General features: G+C 42.4%; 1 protein-coding gene across 1 annotated transcript in view; it reads right to left on the minus strand.

The window, feature by feature from the left end:
* Window positions 1–603: 603 nt before the first annotated feature.
* agap1 (ArfGAP with GTPase domain, ankyrin repeat and PH domain 1) overlaps window positions 604–21,276 on the minus strand; it is a 98,794-nt gene continuing 78,121 nt past the window's right edge. Inside the window, exons 16-18 of the mRNA XM_062414451.1 lie at window positions 20,976–21,198; window positions 2,999–3,254; window positions 604–2,839 (exon numbers count right to left, since the gene is read on the minus strand). Of these exons, the coding sequence (XP_062270435.1) occupies window positions 2,630–2,839; window positions 2,999–3,254; window positions 20,976–21,198 (689 nt within the window). The 3' untranslated portion in view covers window positions 604–2,629. The remainder of the gene's footprint in view (window positions 2,840–2,998; window positions 3,255–20,975; window positions 21,199–21,276) is intronic.

Raw genomic sequence — 21,276 nt, forward strand, 5'->3', positions numbered from 1 at the left:
GATCGGGGGGATCGGGGGAATCGGGGACGTGGCACATCGTAAAGGTCGGACGCAATCAGAGGAAGATTTAAGGTCGGTGTTTAAATAAAAAAGGCAAAAAAAAGAGGAAAGTTTTAGTGTTACAAAAAAAAAAAGGATTTCTTTCTTTTTTTATCTCTTTCTATCTTTTCTACAAACAGGCAGAGTGTGTGTGTGTGTGTGTGTGAGTGTGTGATGGGAATATTGCAGCGATGTGGTGACTGACGAACGTGTGAAATATTGCTCGGATACACAAAGAGCCGCTCCACGAATCTCCGCAGCGATGTTTTACGATCAGGATCTGTGGAGGAAGCGGCCGATACGCAGCATAGTGTCGAAGGTTAAAAAAAAAAAAAAAAATCATCACACAGACGACGAGGAAGTTAGCGTTCAGTCGACACGTTTCACGTCCAGCTAGGAAAAGAAATCTACGTCGTTTTTTATACATATTTGCATACATTAATTCACCTGCAGCAGTTATAAACGGAGTCAGAGTGGAATTACCATCTTCAGACCAGCGGCTCCCAACTGAGCTTAGACTCATCTCAGACTAAACCACATCTGGACACATTACTGGGAGTTATCCTCCGTCCTGATTGGTCCAGCTAAGCGTTGGGAGGCGGCTCTAAAAACTGAAAATGGTTGTTGGCATAACTACGAACATTTACGAGTCGAGAACCAACGATATATAAACGTCTGGTTAAAACCGCCAAACTTCTACTTCCACTCTGCAAACAGACACACTGGTGTTAAGAACTTCCTGTGTTTCTCTAACTTTACATGTCGACAGAGAGAAAGAGAGAGAGAGAGAAAGAGAGATAGAGAGAAATAGAGAGAGGAGATTATTTACATGAAGGTTTCCAGACCAGAAGAAGAAGAAGTAGTAGTAGTAGTAGAAGAAGAAGAAGCCCTTCTTAGTGATTCGCTGAGCAGATCGGACAGACACGTCTTCACACACACAAACATTATTTTTTGTGAGCATCAAACACAAACTGCTCTGCTGTGATTGGTCAGAGCTGACAGCAGATTACACCCATTAAAACTCACATGTACAAAAAAAAATTCCCTTTTTCGTTCCGTGTTGCTTCTTAGCTGCTTAACGGTCCGTCGTCTTTTTCATTAATTTCTTTCTTTTTTTCCTTTTCTTTTTTTTTTACACACAATAATAAAAAAAAAAAAACTTCAGGGAAACGTGGATCAGGTTCAGTTCAGGCTGCAACTAACGATTATTGTCTTTCAGTCTATAAAGTCCAAGAAAACTACTCAGATATTCAGTTTACTGTAAGAAAAGCATCACATCCTAGATCCATGTTTGTCAGTTTTGCTTAAAAAATGACTAAAATTATTATTTAAACATCAGTTTAAGCCCCAAAATATGAATATGTGTATTTTCTTATTGTTTCTTATGAATGTGTCGGCTCTGATTCTGAGTCATTTATCACATTTTTCTAACATTTTATAAACCAAACAGTTTTTAAATCGTTAGCTGCAGCCATGAAAACGTGTATTTCTTCCTACTGGAGATAAATGGGACCAGATGTTTAAGTCCAGTATTAATCTAGAACCTCGTCTCGTGTTTGCTGAACCGACTGAAGTGTAAAAAAGAAAAGTTAAATGTTGGTTTTAAAGACTCTGTGGGAAAAGACAACAGGATGTTTTATATGACAGTCTCCGGTCCCTGAGCCTGGCAACAGCTTCTGTACACTCCACGACTTTATACACCCGAATATAACAAAAAGAAACAAAAAAAAAAAAAACCTTCCCCATGTTGACATTTTTAACCATTGGTCCAGCAATGCACATCAAGATACAATAATATACACAATCCAGGAAAAAATGCCTTAAATTAAAAAAACAAAACAACCAAAAGAGCAAAAAGTGTGTAGGACATGCGATCTATCACTTTTTACCTCTAAGATCTGATATCGGTTTTTTTTCCTCTTAAAAGTTTTACATCAAGATATTTTTCACATAAAAAAACAAAACAAAAAAAAGTGTAAAAGGCCGGAGAGAGTTCACAGAATTCATTAGAAAACAAAACAAAGAGGAGAGAGGAGGCGAACACTGCTGCAGACAGACGTGATGAAGATGATGATGATGATGATGATGATGAGCAGGGTTGCAGACTCCACCTCGTTTCCTTCGTGATTATTTTCAGTCTCACAGTTTTTTCTTCTTCGTGTGTTCAGAGGAAGAAATGATTGGTGGGGGGAAGGTTTCGACAGATGTGATTGGCTGTCGGGTAGAAAGCAGATCGACTGGCCTCGTAGTGTGATGAGGTACGATGTCCACGGAGCTTCAGACTGCGCCCTCATTGGTCGTCATAAGTCACATGATTATTTCCCAAAATGCTCCGGAGAGCTCAGGTGATTGTGGACCACATTTCCCAGCATGCTTTGGGTTTTTGTTCCTGTTGCATGTTCTCCCAAACGGACACGTGGACGCAGCGCCGCCACCGACCTGCCGGCAGTGTCTCGCTGTTTTTCGCCGGCGGTCGTCAGGTGAGGTGGGCGGGGCTTAGAGTCACGACAGGTAGTGGTTCCCAAAATAAACGTCAGATTCTCCCAAAGAGTTTTTATTGGTCAAACAGAGTCACATGGTGAGGGTGAGGTCATATGAGCGCTGCGCTGCCGGCGCTGCTGCAGCTGTTGTTGCGGTTGGTGTTGCGGCGCGACAGGTTGGGCGTGGCCATGAGCGGGAAACGCTCGTCGGGGCAGCCGTACTGCGCCAGCGTGTCCACGCACTCCTGACTGTTGGCCTGCCGAGCGTACGCCATCGCACTGTTACCATGAGCATCCCTCGCCATCAGATCCACACCGTACTGTAGACAGAGGAACAATGAGAGTTAAATGTAATTATACTGTATCACTTACATTTATTATTATACTGATAATAATATGAATAAATCTGATTACATAACATAAATAATATAATAATAATCTTATTGGACTGAATATATTAAAACTGATAAACTTCGTACCCAGATGAGCAGCTGTGTGATGACCACGTTGCCTTTGCGGCTGCCGAGGTGCAGCGCGTTGCGTCCGTCTCCTTCTCCGCAGGTTTCGTTGACTTGCTGTCGGGAGCCGTGCGCTAGCAGCAGCACCACAGCGCGCAGGTCTTCCTCGGCCGTCGCCCGGAGCAACTGTTGCCCCAGCGACATGTCGGTGCCGGGCAGCGACGCCAGGAACAGACGCTGCTCGTACTTCGCCCGGATCCAACGCTCCCGCTCCTCCCTGATGGACCAATCACAGGCGTTACAAACAGGAAGCTGCACATATAGTGTTATTAATACTATACAATTACTACTGAGCTATTTCTACTGTATTATTACTGTTGTATTACTGATATATTCCTGCTTCACACTGCAGACTTCTCTAAATTGAAGAATATTCCAAAAAACGGACATAAAGGATCTTGATACTGTAATATAACCCATTTTCTTTCATTTCCTGTCTTTTAATCTAGCATTGATGACTCTGTTTGTTTTCCTTTAGTCTAAATTCAAACGAAGTCAAACCAACAATCAATCAACAGAGTAGAAAAGTCAGAATTTGGTCTTTTCGTGCTATTACGGAGACCAGAAGAAAAACTGACAAATCATCAGATATCTCTTCATTAATGATTTTATAGCTAATTATGCTCTATTGAACTTCCACCTGCTGAATATTAAAGGTGCTTTTTTGCTTTTAATTTGCTGTGTGGAGTCAAATTACCAACCAAACCAAAAGGAAACCAATTAAAGACGCATTGAAGCCTTTTTTTTGGATTTTTTTTTTAAACAGCAGAAAATGAGCAACGAGTCTACGAGGCCCACCGCCAACGCTCACTTCAACACCTGCGAGAGTAAAATAAGACACAGCGAGAGCACGGAGGGGCCGACAGGGGGACGCGGACGCCCATTGTTCCCCAATCGAGTGTCATTAACTGCTGATCTGTTTAATCCACAGCTCCGATCGCTCTAATCTGTACAAATCCCTCCATGTAAACAGCGGCTCATTCACACCGCTGGGATTAGTCCGGGCTCAGGGGAGACACGGAGGGAGGGTTAGGGGGGGGGGGAGATATTGAGCTGTACCCCCCCCCTCTCTCTCTCCCCTCCTCCCCACCCTCTACTACCTCTTTAACAAAATAACAACACCTCCTCCAGGGGGTGGAAGGAGGGGGATGACAGGAAATGGAGAAAAGGCTTCTCACAGGTTGGTGCTTCCACCGTGAAATAACTTCAGTGTTTGAGAAAGAGAATCAACTATTTAAACTTCTTTATTTTATTAGATTGTATTAATATTTATCTTATATGCAGCTGTAAGATGAAGCGAGGTGCTTCTAACTAACATCTAAAGATCTTTTTTTAACCCTTTAAAACCAGCCGACACACATGAAGAAACACCTGGACGTAGTTTGGAAGTAATATTCAGATGTTACACTTCTCTACACGTCATCCTGCTCTGATATGATGTTTATTTAAGAGTGAATAAAGATAAAAAATAAACTAAACTACAATATTTGATCATGACAGTGATTGGAGGAGAAGCTGAGATGCATGATAGGAGATGAAACTGTGGGAACGGAGGATGAGACGGAGGAGAAAACGAACCAGAGGGAAAAAGTTTGTGGGTCGGTGTGGGAACCTGCCCGAATCTCATTAACTCTCTTCCTGGAGACCAGTATGAGTGTGTGTGTGTGTGTGTGTGTGTGTGTGTGTGTGTGTGTGTGTGTGTGTGTGTGTTTTTCGGGGGTGTGGCAGCGGCTAGCATCACGGAATGTCCCGGGGGCTTTTCCTTCCTGCCGCGGCCCAGAGACAGAGTAGGGAGGCTGGGCACGAGACTACGGCCCACAGCCCCCGGACAAAGCCTGGAGGTGTCACTGACTCTGTGTGTATGTGTGTGTGTGTGTGTGTGTGTGTGTGTGTGTGTGTGTGTGTGTGTGTGTGTGAGAGTGTGTGTGTGTGCTCAGCAGGACTCTGGCCTTCTGTCCTCCAGAGGATGGAGAGGAAATGTGAGGCCACTGGACCCAGAAACGCATGCCTTCCCCCGCCGCTGGAGTTGCTAAGGGCCTGCAGGGTGTGTGTGTATGTGTGTGTGTGTGTGTGTGTGTGTGTGTGTGTGTGTGTGTGTGTGTGTGTGTGTGTGTGTGTGTTACGAGGATATTTTTACCAGCCATCATGTTGAAGGTTGGAGACATCGTACTATATCTATGAACATCGACTTCATCTATTGATTGATTGATTTTGATCCTCTGATTCACACACATGTTAAAATACTATTGTTATGTTATAATAATACTGTACATGTGTTTACAGTATTTAGCATGTAGCATTTAGCATGTAGCATGTTTCCACATCTGCTCAACGTGTTCATATAACATTAGTGAACTGTCTTAGTGTGTGTTTGTGTGTCTTAGTGTAATTGTCATGTGCTGGGGATGTCTCTAATGTGTGTGCACTTGGTGTGTGTATGTTACTGTGTATATTGAATGCTTGTATTTTGTGTGTGTTTGTGTTGTGTGTATGTTACTTTGTTACAGTGTGTATTTTGTGTGTGTGTGTGTATGCATGTGTGTGTGTATATTGTGTGTGTGTATATCGTAGTAAACAGCGACTCTCCGTCATCACGAGCTAACGAGTCTTGAAAACACAGCTCTGGACAGTGGAGAGGCTAATTGCACTAATTAACCACACAGAGTGAGTGTGTGCGCGTGCATGTGTGTGTGTGTGTGTGTGTGTGACAGTATGTGTTAACATGTGTCTACTGAATGCACAGTCTCATATTTTGTGTGTTAATCTGTGTGTGTGTGTTTGTGTCTTTTCACATCCCATTAGACAAAGCGCTCAGCTCCAGCACTGAGGCATGCTGGGTAGATAATTAAACATGGGCCCCGGTGAGATGGCTTGTGACAGGGAAATACACACCCCACACACACACACACACACACACACACACACACACTGCAAATATGTCAACAGGAGCCCGGAGGGGTTCAGATGTGTGTGTGTGTGTGTGTGAGTGTGTGTGTGTGTGTGTGTCAGTCAGTTAAATTAAATGATAAAATTACACCAGCCAGAGATAACAAACACTCCTCAAAGACAAGAGACTGTTCATACATCTACCTACTGATTCTGTTTCTACTGTTCCTGTTTCTACTGTTCCTGTTTCTACTGTTTGTTTCTACTGTTTCTGTTTCTACTGTTTCTGTTTCTACTGTTTCTGTTTCTACTGTTTCTGTTTCTACTGTTTCTGTTTCTACTGTTTCTGTTTCTACTGTTTCTGTTTCTACTGTTTCTGTTTCTACTGTTCCTGTTTCTACTGTTCCTGTTTCTACTGTTCCTGTTTCTACTGTTCCTGTTTCTACTGTTTCTGTTTCTACTGTTTCTGTTTCTACTGTTCCTGTTTCTACTGTTTCTGTTTCTACTGTTTCTGTTTCTACTGTTTCTGTTTCTACTGTTCCTGTTTCTACTGTTCCTGTTTCTACTGTTTCTGTTTCTACTGTTCCTGTTTCTACTGTTTCTGTTTCTACTGTTACTGTTTCTACTGTTTCTGTTTCTACTGTTCCTGTTTCTACTGTTACTGTTTCTACTGTTTCTGTTTCTACTGTTTCTGTTTCTACTGTTACTGTTTCTACTGTTTCTGTTTCTACTGTTTGTTTCTACTGTTTCTGTTTCTACTGTTCCTGTTTCTACTGTTTCTGTTTCTACTGTTACTGTTTCTACTGTTTCTGTTTCTACTGTTTCTGTTTCTACTGTTTCTGTTTCTACTGTTTCTGTTTCTACTGTTCCTGTTTCTACTGTTTCTGTTTCTACTGTTTCTGTTTCTACTGTTTCTGTTTCTACTGTTCCTGTTTCTACTGTTCCTGTTTCTACTGTTTCTGTTTCTACTGTTACTGTTTCTACTGTTCCTGTTTCTACTGTTTCTGTTTCTACTGTTCCTGTTTCTACTGTTACTGTTTCTACTGTTTCTGTTTCTACTGTTTCTGTTTCTACTGTTCCTGTTTCTACTGTTTCTGTTTCTACTGTTCCTGTTTCTACTGTTCCTGTTTCTACTGTTTCTGTTTCTACTGTTTCTGTTTCTACTGTTCCTGTTTCTACTGTTTCTGTTTCTACTGTTTCTGTTTCTACTGATTCTGTTTCTACTGTTTCTGTTTCTACTGATTCTGTTTCTACTGAGGCAGAAGCTCTTCCTGAACCATGTGATGAAAGACGATGAGTGAAAACGAGACTCATTCATTTGAAACAATAATGATCATGATTAATAAACTGATGCTACATACAGTAGATTATAAAAAGCTGAATATTCTACTGTTTGTAGTTTTTCTGTTATTTACATTCTGTTCTCATGTTACATGGTTTCCAAACTTGAGGTGAACGTGTGTAGAAATGCTGCCTCTGTTCTGTAGCCTTGGTTGCTAAGGTGGTTGCTATGGTGTTTTTATTTTATCTAAACTACTCAACTTTAGGAAAACCGTGTAAGTTTTAACTTGTGAAAACATTTTAAAGTCATAACGAGTCTGTTCGTCCTGTTTGATGAGTCGACCCGTTGATTGACAGCTTCATCAGCCGCTGTGTTGTGGTGTCGGCTCGTGGTCGCCGTTGGAAACGGTGGAGTGGAAAGTGATTTTGGTTTGGGGGGGGAGGGGGTCAGTCAGGGAGCGGCACCGGGTCTACTGTGGGTGTCTGATTTCCTGCCTGTTGTTTGAGCTCAGGAGACCCCGCATTGTGAGTGTGTGTGTGAGTGTGTGTGTGAGTGTGTGTGTGTGTGTGTTCCCCCCGAGCGGCCGCTTTGTCCGGGTGTGTTTACATACACACTGAGTTTCCTGTCTGTCCAAAGCCAGAGGGGTGTTTGAGCTGATGGACCGACCACTGCTGGACGTCCCACCAGCTGCTCAGTGTGTGTGTGTGTGTGTGTGTGTGTGTGTGTGTGTGTGTGTGTGTGTATGTGTTTAAGGAGGGTCATCCATCCACGACCCCAAAACAGATAAAGGAAAGAAAAGCCGGCACACACACCCCGATAATCACACCAGGCTAATTATCATAATTACCGCCAAACAAGACTTTAAGAGACACGAAAACTTTACGGAATTTTCCTTTAAATTCTTGTAATTACGTTTTTATTTTAGTATTTAATATGTAATATAAATGTGTGATTGTACTTTTAAATACATATGATCCTACAGTTATTATTATATAAGGGTCAGTGACGTGGTTTAGTTTAAATTTAAAGGGTTAAAATGATAAAATAAACGTATTAATAACTTGCACACATTCTTTTTTTGTGGACCCAGCATCAAATTTCTGCTTTTAATCCATTTAGAGAGAATATATTAGAGGATTATGGTAAAAATGTCTAAGTGGTGTAACCATAAAAACTTTGTACCAAATAATTCAACTTGCTTAAAAACAGTAAATTGTCAATAAAACACCATATCAACTAGTTTGGCATGATCTTACATTATAACTTTATATTAAATAAAGGTAATGGAATACAATTGTTCTACATATTACATTTACTCTGGTAACCATGGAGATCAGGAACCATTTACATTCTTTTGTGGTTACACCATTTGACATTTTCAGGAGCATTCAGTCTTACTTTTGGTAAAAAATGATATAAAACCAACAAAAATACTAAATGTTTTCCTCTTTTTAAATATTTATATATATTCACTTTAAGTAAGACGATGAAGAGTTGAATTTATGAGCAGTAAAACACAGATTTATTTAATTTAATACACTTTTTTTCAGTTTTTGGTGCTTTATGTTTTCAGGCAGCTGTCGGAGGTTAATGTGAGCTAACTTTAAGATTTATGTGTGACTGACATCACTGAGCAGAGGTTTGATGAATGGCGTCTTTAAAACAGCTGATGTGACATGTGAGAGTGATGTGTGAGTGTGAGACTGTAATTACCTCTAATGGACACAGGGGGCGCTGTTCAGTACAAAGGTTACACCAAAAAATGTAAAATGAATCAGTGAAGTCTTGTTTATGATAAAAACACTGAAAACTATCTGATTTACTCTAAAATCAATAAATCAATAAATACATGAGCTGATGGGTGAAAAGGTGTGTTGGTGTGTAGCTGTGTGTGTTGGCGTGTGTGTGTGTATTTGGCGTGTATGTTGGTGTGTAGCTTTGTGTGTGTGAGTGAATTTGGCGTGTGTGTTGGTGTGTGTGTGTGTGTGTGTGTGTGTGTGTGTGTATTTGGCTTGTATGTTGGTGTGTAGCTTTGTGTGTTGGTGTGTCTCTGTGTGTGTGTGTGTGTATTTGGCGTGTGTGTTGGTGTGTGTGTGTGTGTGTGAGTGTATTTGGAATGTATGTTGGTGTGTCTCTCTCTGTGTGTGTGTGTGTGTGTGTGTGTGTGTGTGTGTGTGAGACATACAGAGACGGCAGAAACAGCTGGTATCTACATTTTCTTCCATTTTTTTCAGCTGGAGGTCAAAAAATTTAAAGTTAAATTTAAAAAAAAGTTGAATCCAGACAGAAATCAGATCCTCCTGCTCGGCTCTGCGTTCAGCCGCGAGCTGAGATGTATGAGCCAACGTGCTGGTGTTAAAGCCCGTCATTAATTACAGCCTGCCTGTGTCTGTGTGTGTGTGTGTGTGTGTGTGTGTGTGTGTGTGTGTGTGTGTGTGTGCGTGCGTGTGAGGTAATGAGCGGTAGGAAACGGGGTTACGAGTGACATGGTGTCAGTGGCTTCTCTTCTGGCCTAATTAGCCCTCTAATTAATAGATTAATAGATAGATAGATAGAGCATGGGGGGTAAGAGCATCAGCTAACTGCCCGACCTAATGTGCATTTAGAGATGAATCACCGTCACACACACACACACACACACACACACACACACACACACACACACACACACACACACACACACACACACACACACACACACACACACACACACACACACACACACACACACAGAGGCACGTGCACGAGCTTCTTAACAAGGTGAGCGGTGTAAATTTAATCCTGTCTTAGAGTTCATGCAGAAATAAAAAAACCTGCATTAGTATTTTTTTTTTTTTTTTAACAACAGAAAAAGAAAAAGTGAAGACAAAAAGAGAGAGAGGGAAAAAAAAGAAAGAAAGAGAAGAGGATGAAATCAATTAGCCTTTCCTGGCTGGTCATTAGCTGCCCTCGGATAGGCACAGATAATTAAAGGGAGGGTGAGAAAGGTCTGGAGGAGGAGGAGGAGGAGGAGGAGATGGAGGGGTTAACTGGGAGAGAGAGAGAGAGAGAGAGAGAGAGAGAGAGAGAGAGAGAGAGAGAGAGAGAGAGAGAGAGAGAGAGAGAGAGAGAGAATGCAAATGAGGAGGAGAGGGAAGAGTTGGAGGAGAAAGGTGGAAGGAGAGGGGATGTGGAGAAGTATAAAATCTTTATGATCAATTAGAGGTCACATTCACATTCACATAATTAACTGTCGACATGTCGTCATCACGTCCAGATCAACTGAAGAAAAGATCAAACTGGGAACACTGGGAACACTGGGAACTGTCTCTTACCTGTTAAATATATAGAATATGGAAGAAATAAAGATAAAACACTTCACTGCTGCTTCTTCTTATTTTAGTTGATGCATTATTACCAGACTGTTCCAGCTGTTCTATTATTGACCTTTAACCCACTTTATCATTATAAACACGTTACTGATTATCTTTAGATGATTATTTGGTCTAAACTATCATGATATTTAATTTTGTCCATATCACCCAGCTCTAGATTCAGATATTTGAAATGGTTTCTAAACTGTATCCTGACTGAACTTTGTGACTTATACTTTACATATTGTTATAATCAATCAACTCATTTTCCTCTGATGTTAAATTTAGTTAAAATAATTCAGAATTTCTGCTTTTATGAATGAAAATGTCAAAAATGAAATGTCTTTAAATGTCTCCAAAATCTACCTGCTGGGAAGTTTTAGCTTCATGCAGGAGCAAAAATGTTTAGTCCTGTTGGTTCCTGATGAAGATGAAGAGGAGGAGGAGAAGGAGGAAGAGGAGGAAGAGGAAGAGGAAGAGGAGGAGGAAGAGGAAGAGGAGGAGGAGGAAGAGGAAGAGGAGGAGGAAGAGGAAGAGGAGGAGGAGGAGGAGGAGGAGAAGGAGGAAGAGGAGGTTACAGCGTGGTCTGGTGGTCCAGTCGAGGAAGTCATTGACATTTCCTCGTAGATTAGCTGGATGCAGATGAGCAGACCTGGCTGGCTGCAGGGGGGGGGGGGGGGGGGGCGCTACCACAGGAACAAGGTTTAATTTATACTATTTGATATGAATGAAGATGATTAGAGAAGAACTAAAGATTTAAATGAATGAAAAATCACATGATTACAGTTTTACATGATTTCTCTGCTGCGGCTGAACCTGGATTATCTCCATGACGACGTGTTTGAGTTTAAAACGATAAAATAACCAAAACAAAGACGATGATCTGATCTATTGATACGTATTATTACATCTTTATATTCATGTGACTGTTTATTGTTTGATCAGTTTGTGAAGAGCTGCTGTTGAAATGTGTTTATGAAGAAGTAGAGTCAGAAGAAGTTGATGGATCGTTGTTGAAGTGTGAGTTAATATGATGATCAGCTGGTTAAATGAACATTATCTCTTATAATTTAGACTCTAAATGAAGAGTTTAAAGCTTCTCTGTTGTGTTTCTAACCACTGAGATTCTGCTTTATATCACTGACATTTTTCTGACATATTATTGATTAAATAATTAAGCGAATCACTGAAAAGGTAACAGAGTAAACAGATAATAGAGAATGATCTCACACTTGTGTTAACTGTAAATGTTTGAGAGGCGAGTCGAGGACGGAGACACTCGAGGTGAATGAGCAGAGTTTGGGACGATGTTTCTCTGTGTGTGTGTGTGTGTGTGTGTGTGTGTGTGTATGTGTGTGTGTGTGCTTGTGTGTGGCTGGAGAACGTTTCACATGTTTAACAGCCGGCCGCCGCTCATGGTGAACCCATTCAATCCAAACACATTACCCACAATGCACGAGGACGACTCTGCTGCTGCTCCGTCCACTTTTCTCTTCTTCTCTTTATCGTATGAGCAATTTGCCCACTGAGCCAATTAGCCAAAGGGTGGGGGTGGATTGGGAGGGGGGGGGGGGGGGTAACTCTTACTGTCGGCGTTCAGATTCATTTCTGCTCCAGGAGCCGTCCCCCCCCCCTCCCCCCCCCCCCCCCTCCCCCTCTAATCCCCCCCTGCTGGCTATCGGCGAGGCAGGAGCAGAGCGAGGCCGGACAGAGTCACGCATGTAAAGAGCGTTATTTATTTCTTCATTATTAAAATAAGGGAGTGGATAAGAGGGGGGAGGAGGGGGGGAGGGTGAGTGGGGGGGTTTAATCTGATGACTCAGGCATAAAGAATGTGCATTTAGTTTGTGCTTTTACTCCACATTAACATAACCTCACCACGATGACACACGATGAATGGCCCGGTGATTGGCTCGTGTCAGCCGGCTTAATGTCAATAGTAAATTGGAGGGCTTGTTAGACGAGTTTCAGCAGGGGGGGGTGGTGGGAGGAGAGGGGGGGGGGGGACGCGGTTACGGGGCCGCGGCGAGGCAGTCATGTACAAAATAATGTCTATTAGGACTAATTTAATCAAGGCCTCCCTTTTACAGATGAATTAGAATGTAGGGGCCAATTATTTTACTACGTTTGCAGCGGCCCCGACTGTCAGGAGGCTGTGTGTGTGTGTGTGTGTGTGTGTGTGTGTGTGTGTGTGTGTGTGTTTAAAATGCAGGCCGAGGAGGGGGGGGTGGAGGTGGGGGTCATATCAGCGGGGGCTGCAGATAATGGCAGAGAGATGATGGCGGGCGGGATCAGCTAGTTAAGAGACAGCACATGAAACAAGAGAGAGCTACACACACACACACACACACACACACACACACACACACACACACACACACACACACACACACACAGACACACACACACACACACACACACACACACACACACACACACACACACACACACACACAGACACACACACACACACAGACACACACACACACACACACACACACAGATCTGATTCTCTGCTATAAACACAAACATGATTAAATCATGTATAAAGTGTATTTATATGAAACATGACGGATTATTGAGACACTTTACTAACATAATAATATTAAATCTGCTCATGTTCATGTTTTTAGTTGTTTTTTTTTTACTCTGAGCTTCAAGATGATGAGAAAGGTTTATTTTTATAGTTTTGTCTGAATCCAGAACAACAGAATGGACAGAAGATTCATGAGGAGCTAATTTAATGATCAATCCTTTAGACTTATTTACTATATTAAGCAAGAACACTAAATGTGACTATTAGACTGTCGGAGGTCAGTTTGAGCTCAAATTCTGCTTTTCTCACATTTGACAGACTAACAGATAATCTATCAATAGAGAAAATAACTATCTGATTGTTTAATAAGACTTATTCATTAACCTGACGTTAGCCACAGTAACGTACTGAAGCCTGAAAATGAGCCAAAACTTAACGATACTTGTGAGTTTTAAACGTTATTAGACAGAAATTTAAACGTGAAGCAACGACATGAAAAAAACACACTTTAGCTTTTTAGTGAAATCTGAATTCTAGATGAAATATTTGTGATTTTAAGCGTTTTAAACAGAGATGATGTTTAATATGAGAGAATATAAACACTCCTGTATCACTATCTGATCCTAATGATGCCCTAATACCCCCCCCCCCCCCCCCCACCCCCCCATCTACCCCTCTGATGTGGCACGTGTCCATCTCCAATCACACCAGCCCCAGTCTGTGTTATGATGGCAGACTCTGGAGGGGAGGTGTGTGTGTGTGTGTGTGTGTGTGTGTGTGTGTGTGTGTGTGTGTGTGTGTGTGTGTGTGTGTGAGACTGATATGAGCTCTGGTTTTTATGGGGTACAAGCTTCACCCCTCCTACCCCCCCCACCTCTGCCTCTTCTGACCCTGGGGGGCAATTATCTTGTGATGTGACGTTGGGCCTCCTCCCATCTGGTCCCTTGAGCCCAATCCTGCTGCCGTGTCGGGGGGGCGTCCGCCTGCACCCGCACCTGCACCCCGGCCCCAGATTAAAAGCCCCTGGTCTAATTTTAAATCTGTTAGCGCTGGCCTTTTCTTAGGGGGGAACAAGACTAATCTGTTCCCATAAAGGACCCTTATTCTTTCCTGTGTCCTGCTCCCAGCGCTCTCAGACCTGCTGCTGAATTATTACTGGACCAGCATCCGTCATGTGGCGCTCGCTGTTAAGTGCAGCGTTGGTGGCGATGCGGCGACGGTGGCGGTGTGTGAACGCTCATCTTTTAGCCGCCGTCGCTACTGATCATTTCTCTGCTGTCTAATTAAGGTGTGGCGCTCCTCCTCCTCCTCCTCCTCCTCTTCCTCCTCCTCCTATTGTTCCCGCTGCACACTGACCCCGACATGAAGGCTGCCGGTAAGGTCGTCACCTCCACCTCTCTGTTCTCTGATGTCACTTTTATTTTATTTCAACATCAACAACCTGAACCTGACTTCTTCTTCTTTCTGTTGCTTCTTCAGACTCACAGTTGTTTTCTCTTATTTTATATTAACACATTTACAGAGTAACGTATAAATGTTACCAGATGTTTATCTTGTTTTTGTTTCTGTCTGTCCACAACTACAACGTCTAGCTTTCAGAGTCTTTGTGACGATCACTGACTCAAAGTTTCCTCTCAGTAGAGTCTGACTGGGAGCACTGGTTTAGTTTCCAGTCTCCCAGCAGAGGATGAAACACCAGGCAGAAGAAGCTGACCCTCTACGACAGACTGTCAAAGGTCAGAGCTTGGCATGAGGAAGGGGGGGGGGGGGGGGGGTGAGGACACAGGAGGCCCAGGGGATGGAGGCACACGTCCGTCCAACCAGGAGGAGGCCAGGAGGCCGGATTAGCACGGCTGTCACTTGCAGTCCACTCAGGCTGCTAACAGGCGGCTGCTCCGGGTGCTGGTGACGACGCGTAATTAAAACAATGAGCCGCGGCGCCGACAACACACGACGAGGCTCTGCGATGGGCAGCCGGCCCAAACTTAGCAGCCCCTTCAGCGGTGGCATCAGCTGGGGCGCGGACACCGGGCCGGCGCCAGCCGAGGTGATGACGGCTGACCGCAGGCAGCCGGAGGTTAATGGGAACGTTTAGAGGACGGCTGAGTCTTTTTGTGGTTTGAACCAGAGACAGAAAAGACTTGTTAGCGGCTCCCTGCGGCGCCGCAGAGCTGGCACTGTTGGTGTTCATCCACACTGGAAGCTCGGTCCCCGCTTCGCTGTCCCCGCTCTGCAGCACTGCGAGGGACGCGTGTCAACAAGTATCTCTCCTCACGATGAAGCATTGTGCTGCTGAGCAGGCGTGGCACGGCGCTCTGAACCACGAGCACAGACACTATCCTGAGACGCTCTGATGTTAATGAGACCTGGACCGGCCGTCGCTGTGGGCAGCCGGCGAGGAGCGGGACCAACGGGGGGGGGGAGAGAGAGGAGGAAGATAAAGAGATGATGACAACAGTTGGAGATGGCGGGGCTCGGCCCTGTCACATATCTCATTGGACGGGGGCGTCGCCGTGGAGACGAGGTGCGATCTCTCCCAACATAATTCCTCCCTCCGGTCCCACCGGGAAGTCATCGGGGGAGGGGGGGGAGGGGAGGGGAGAGGAGGAATGGAGGTGTTTAATACTGACAGCCATACTAATGCACCTCCCTCCCTCGCTCCTTCCCTCCTGCTCTCTCCATCCTTTCTTCTCCTCTCATCTCAACTCCTTTCTCTGCTGCTTTCTTTACAAACTTCCTCTCCTGTTTTCCTTCCCTCCAAACATCCAACTCCTCTTTTTTCTTTTTCTCCTGCCAGTTCTCCTTCTCTTCCTCTCTCTCTCTCTCTCTCTCTCTCTCTCTCTCTCCAACCTCCAAACAGGACCTAATTGGGAGGCGAGAGTGGGGGGCCAGACCTTGACAGACAGGAGGTCAGCGTAATTGCTGCTGGCCATATTTAACATTAAGATAATCAGGCCATTAATTACCCTTTGGATCATTAAATCAGCCACTTGCAAAATGAAATTTCGGCCTCTATTACTCACTTGAGAGACCACGAGGGGAGGGCATTTTTCCATCCATCAGCCTCCCTCCCTCCTCCTCTCTCTCTCTCTCTCTCTCTCTGCCTCCCCCTCCCATCCCTCCTGCTGCCTGGACAAAGCCTCTGCTGGCCTTTTCCCACCTCCACCTCCACCTCGTCTTTTTCAGCTTTAACACAGATTTCTATCATCGTAGACGAGTCGTGTGACGTTAGGTTTCGGGTTAGATTTACAGTTTAGAGACTCAGAGCAAATAAGAGACTAAAATAAGCATTTTTAGGCAGTTTAACAAACAATAAAATGATATATTTAGAGTCTGAATCTCCACAGTTTACCTTGTTTGATTGTTTAAATGCTGATTTTACTTCAACCTGCTTTAAATATTCACTTTATTTCTCCTGTAACTTACTTTATGCTTTAACCAGTTAAACTACACTCTTAGTTAATAACTAGGCATCAGTTTGTCTCCTTTAATGTGGAGCTCTTTGTCATTTGTGTTGTTATAAAACACTTTGAGCTGCATGTATTGTATTAAAGGTGCTACATAAATAAAGTTATTATTATTATAATTATCATGTTCCTTTAATGTTAATCAGCCTGATGTGAAGCACATTAACAGTAACAACATGTTTTATGTAAAATATGACTGAAATATTTGTGTTTTTGAGCATTTTACACATAAATGATAGTTAAATGTTTCTTTGAATGAAACATTTCTCAGTTTGTTGACACAGTTTGATGTAAGTTGATTAAATGTTGAGGTTAAGCGTCTTTGTCTGTATTATAAATAATGTATTTGTGTTGTAATTTAGTTTCTGGAGACATGATCAGAGGAAAGGTTCTTACATTTCTCACAGAACTTGAACCTCAGTCTGGTTTACTGGTGATTTTAGTTTATGGTGTATTTAAAGCATCTCACATGTTTTCTGAGGTTGATATTTTATAATTTCAGCTCAGCTCAGTGAGCGTAGGGAGTGAATGTAACCTCAGTGACACAGCTTCTTCTTCTTCTTCTACATATCATCTCATCATTTCATAGAGCGCGTCTAGTACTCCATAAAGCTGTCATAAAAGCTCCACGCCTTCCACCACCGAGCCGGAGTGGAGGATAGATAGATGGATGGATGGATGGATGGATGGATGGATGGATGGATGGATGGATGGAAGGATGGATGGAAGGATAGACGGGTGGATGGAAGGATGGATGGACGGACGGACGGACGGACGGATGGATGGAAGGATAGACGGATGGATGGAAGGATAGACGGATGGACGGATGGATGGATGGAAGAAGGAGAGAAACGGAGGTTCAATCGGCTGTTTCTACTTATACTTTTAAAGGAAATTGTATTCAAGAGATTGTGACAAGATTCAATTATTAATGAGGCAGAAAAACTGGTTTACTAGTTTTTAATTTGTTTATAGAGACTAAATCTTTATTTTGATCTGATTCTTAATCTATTTTATTGGTTTTATTTCAGTTTAAGCGATTTTATTTCTGATGTGCATTAATATGGGAAGAAATCAGCTACAGAACTGGATAAAAATAGTATTTAAAGGTGAAGTTTGATTGAGAAATACACAAAAAAAGAAAAATCTGTTTCACGCAGCGTTTATTGCATCTTCTCAACATCCTCAAGGGTTAAAACTTACTATTTTAAAAGATTTCTGCCTTTGTTTTAATCAAAACTGTAGCTGGATAAAGGTGGAGAAGAGAAGAGAAGGAGGCAAAGAAAGAGAGAGATGAAGAAGGAGCAGGAGAGAGAAAGAGAGACACTAAATCTTTGCTTTATATTTCATGTTTAATCTATTTTATTGGTTTAATTAGAGTTGAAGCACTTTTATTTCTCAGGTGAATTATAATCAGCTTGTCTGTATTTATTCATTCATTAGTTTAGTTATCACCAACTCTTCCACCTTTAAAATGTTACAACTTGCACATTTAGATTATTTTTGCCTTTAAAAAAAAAAAAAAGTGCATGAAAATATACGTGGATGAAGGTGGAGAAAAGGAGGGAAGCAAAGAAAGAGTAATTCTGCCTTTTATTTAAATTAAAAATGAGCTGGGTTTTAACATAGCTGGATAAAAGGTGGAGAAGAGAAAGAGAGGAAAGAGAGAGGAAAAGGAGGAGAGAGAAATGATGGAGGAAGCAGACACACAGAGAGAGAGAAAGAAAAGAAAGGAGGGATTTATGGAAGTGTAAACGACAAACAGCGAGTCACTTAAGGAATGGTCTGATAAACACTATCGACAGCACGGGGAGGAGAGAGAAGAAGAGGAGGAGGAGGAGGAGGAGGAGGAGGAGGGGGGAGATGGAGGGATGGAGCTGCAGCAGAGCATCACAGGTTAATTGAGATAATATTGACCTCCTGCTTTAATCTCTTCAGGAGGAAACATGATTCACATTCAGAAATAAATAGGAACATGAGACAATGAAAGCATTAGAGCTCTGACGGAGGACGGCTAATGCTAGTCGATACTGTGTGTGTGTGTGTGTGTGTGTGTGTGTGTGTGTGTGTGTGAGCTGTGTTACTGCAACACTCTGCCTGTGTGTGTTAACGTCGTACAGATTCTGGTATTAGACGCTACTTTAAACTCAGATCTTTGTTCATTATCATCTTTGAGGAGAAGTTTCTCACAGCTGCAACCACACAGACAATAATGTAGGAGTAGATATTTTGATCATTTTTGGGCAAAAACGCAAAAAATGTGATTGTTCCAGGTTCTTAAATATGAGATTATTCTCCTTCTAGATCTTAAATGAAAGTTAATTTAATATTTTGTTTTTTTTTGGACATTTGAAGACGTCTCACTGATCTCTAGAAGACTGTGATTGACATTTTTTTCACTGTTTAACGATTAATTAATTGATTCATTGATGAATCGTTAGTTGAGGCTCTGGTGAGTGACATCACATCTACACATCAGTTACATCATGAATTAATGGACATGCCAGTATTCTACTTCTTCTATTATTTCAACTCATTTCAAATCAGTATTTTAATGTTTATAGGTTTAATTTTTATGGCTGATTTCTACTTTTAAACAACGAAAGTGAAGAAATAAGTTGCTTTGATTTGAAATGTTAATTACAAATGCCCATATATATACACAACTATATCATTATTATTTTCTGTTTGTTAATCATTTTATGCCACTCTGATACATAAAATAACTTTAAATTCAATCACAGAACGGAGGAGAAGTTGATTGTTGTCTCCAGTTTGAGCTGGACGGAAAAACTTCTTCTACACAAACAGAAAAAAAAGACAAAATTGAGATTTTATAGATAATATTTAAGTCTGGAGATGCTTGTAAAGTGACATGGTGTTATATCTGAGGATGAGAGTCACATGTTCACATCAGATCTTTGAATGTTTATCTCCCTTAAAAACTCTTGTGTGACTCTGTAATAATTATTCACATGAAGGGAATATAAATACTAGATTAATGTTTATAACATATTGTAACCTGGTGTCTCTGCTGAGCCTGTTAATAAACATGATGAGTCTGTTTGTTTGGATTCATGCAGGGTTCAAATGTTTGTGTGTGTTCATGTATTTGAGACAGTGTGTGTGTGTGTGTGATGGGGGGTCATGTGGGGAGTAATTATAAGGTGCTTCTGTTGACTAATGAGCGTTGGGGGAGGGGGGAAGGGGGGGGGGGGGTGAGGAGGAGGGGGAGGACGGGGAAGTCGATCTTTATGCGGATGGCAGTCAGCTCTAATTTGTTATGATGGCTGCTGGCTTTCCAAGAGCTGCAGCGGCCGATAATTACACACACACACACACACACACACACACACACACTCACACACACACACACACAGATCAACACCGACGTCACGCTAAAGTTCAACGATTTGTTACTATCCCCTGTAGTGTACAAGGCAACACACACACACACACACACACACACACACACACACACACACACACACACACACACACGAACCCTACTGTGTGTCACACTGGCCCCTATCTGCTCCAACAGGAAGTGCATCATATTTATCGCCTTTCATGATTGATCGATTCATCATTTGATCAATAAAACATCAGAAAACATCTTCAAATGTCTCATTTTATCCAACGAAGTCTCCCAAATCCCAAAATATTCAACTTATACCAACGCAAGACCAAGAAAAGCATCAAATCATCATATTTGAGAGTTTTAAACATGCAAATATTTGTCATTTTTACTTGAAAAATGACTTCATTGGTTATAAAAACAGTTGCCAGTCTGGTGTTTTCTTGTCTTTACACATCAATAACTTAGAGACTCAGATCGTAAAACATACAAATCCTCTAGACTGTGGTACCGTCTGACTGAAGCCCTCACAGTCTACCACACTGTCCACACAACACAAAGCAAAAACCACAAGTACAAAAACAAGCTCCTATGGACCCAGATGACTCAGTGGCAGCTTCAGTAAAGACATTCATTTAAGAAATAGAAAAACAAAGAAAAGAAAAAGCCACAAGATAAAATGTCTCGTCTTTACACATCAACAACTTAGAGACTTTTCTTTGTGCTGCATTCAGATCCAAAAACCTACAAATCCAGCTAAAACCCAACCGCTCACAGTTTGTCATGATGTCCACACAGCACATGAACCACATGAATGTTAATAATTACCTACGAGGTTCCTCAGGGTTCTAGTTTTGGTCCTTTATAGTTTTAATCTAGTTAGTTCGTCCACTTCTGTCAAATTATCAGCTCATAAAATAGTCATTTGGAGTTGTTTAAGACCAATATTGACTCTCTTTTTACTGTCTAGCAGCTCCTGAGGTAAATATGTGTCTCTATAAGCTGCTAAACGCTCCACTATGTTCCTCAGCTAGTCTACAGCAGACTGTTTCCTACCTGCTGGCGTCCGGTCCTGGTTTCATGTGTCCCTGAGCGTTGGCCTCCCACACGCTGTTGGCCAGCTCGTTGCCGATGGCCGACATCACCTTGATGAGCTCCAGCGGCCATTCGTCCAGGTCCAGGGAGCGGACTCTGGACAGGTGGGTTCCCAGGTTCCTGTGGATGCCCGAACACTCGATGCAGATCAGAGCGCCCAGGTTCAGACTGGCCCAGTCCGGATCTGAGGAGGACAGACGCTCACGTTAAAGGACAAACCTGATGTATTTACATTTGATTTATGAAGTCTGAGTTAGAGATG

The sequence above is a fragment of the Scomber scombrus genome, chromosome 24 (genome assembly GCF_963691925.1).
Source record: "Scomber scombrus chromosome 24, fScoSco1.1, whole genome shotgun sequence".
Taxonomy (NCBI): Eukaryota; Metazoa; Chordata; class Actinopteri; order Scombriformes; family Scombridae; genus Scomber; species Scomber scombrus.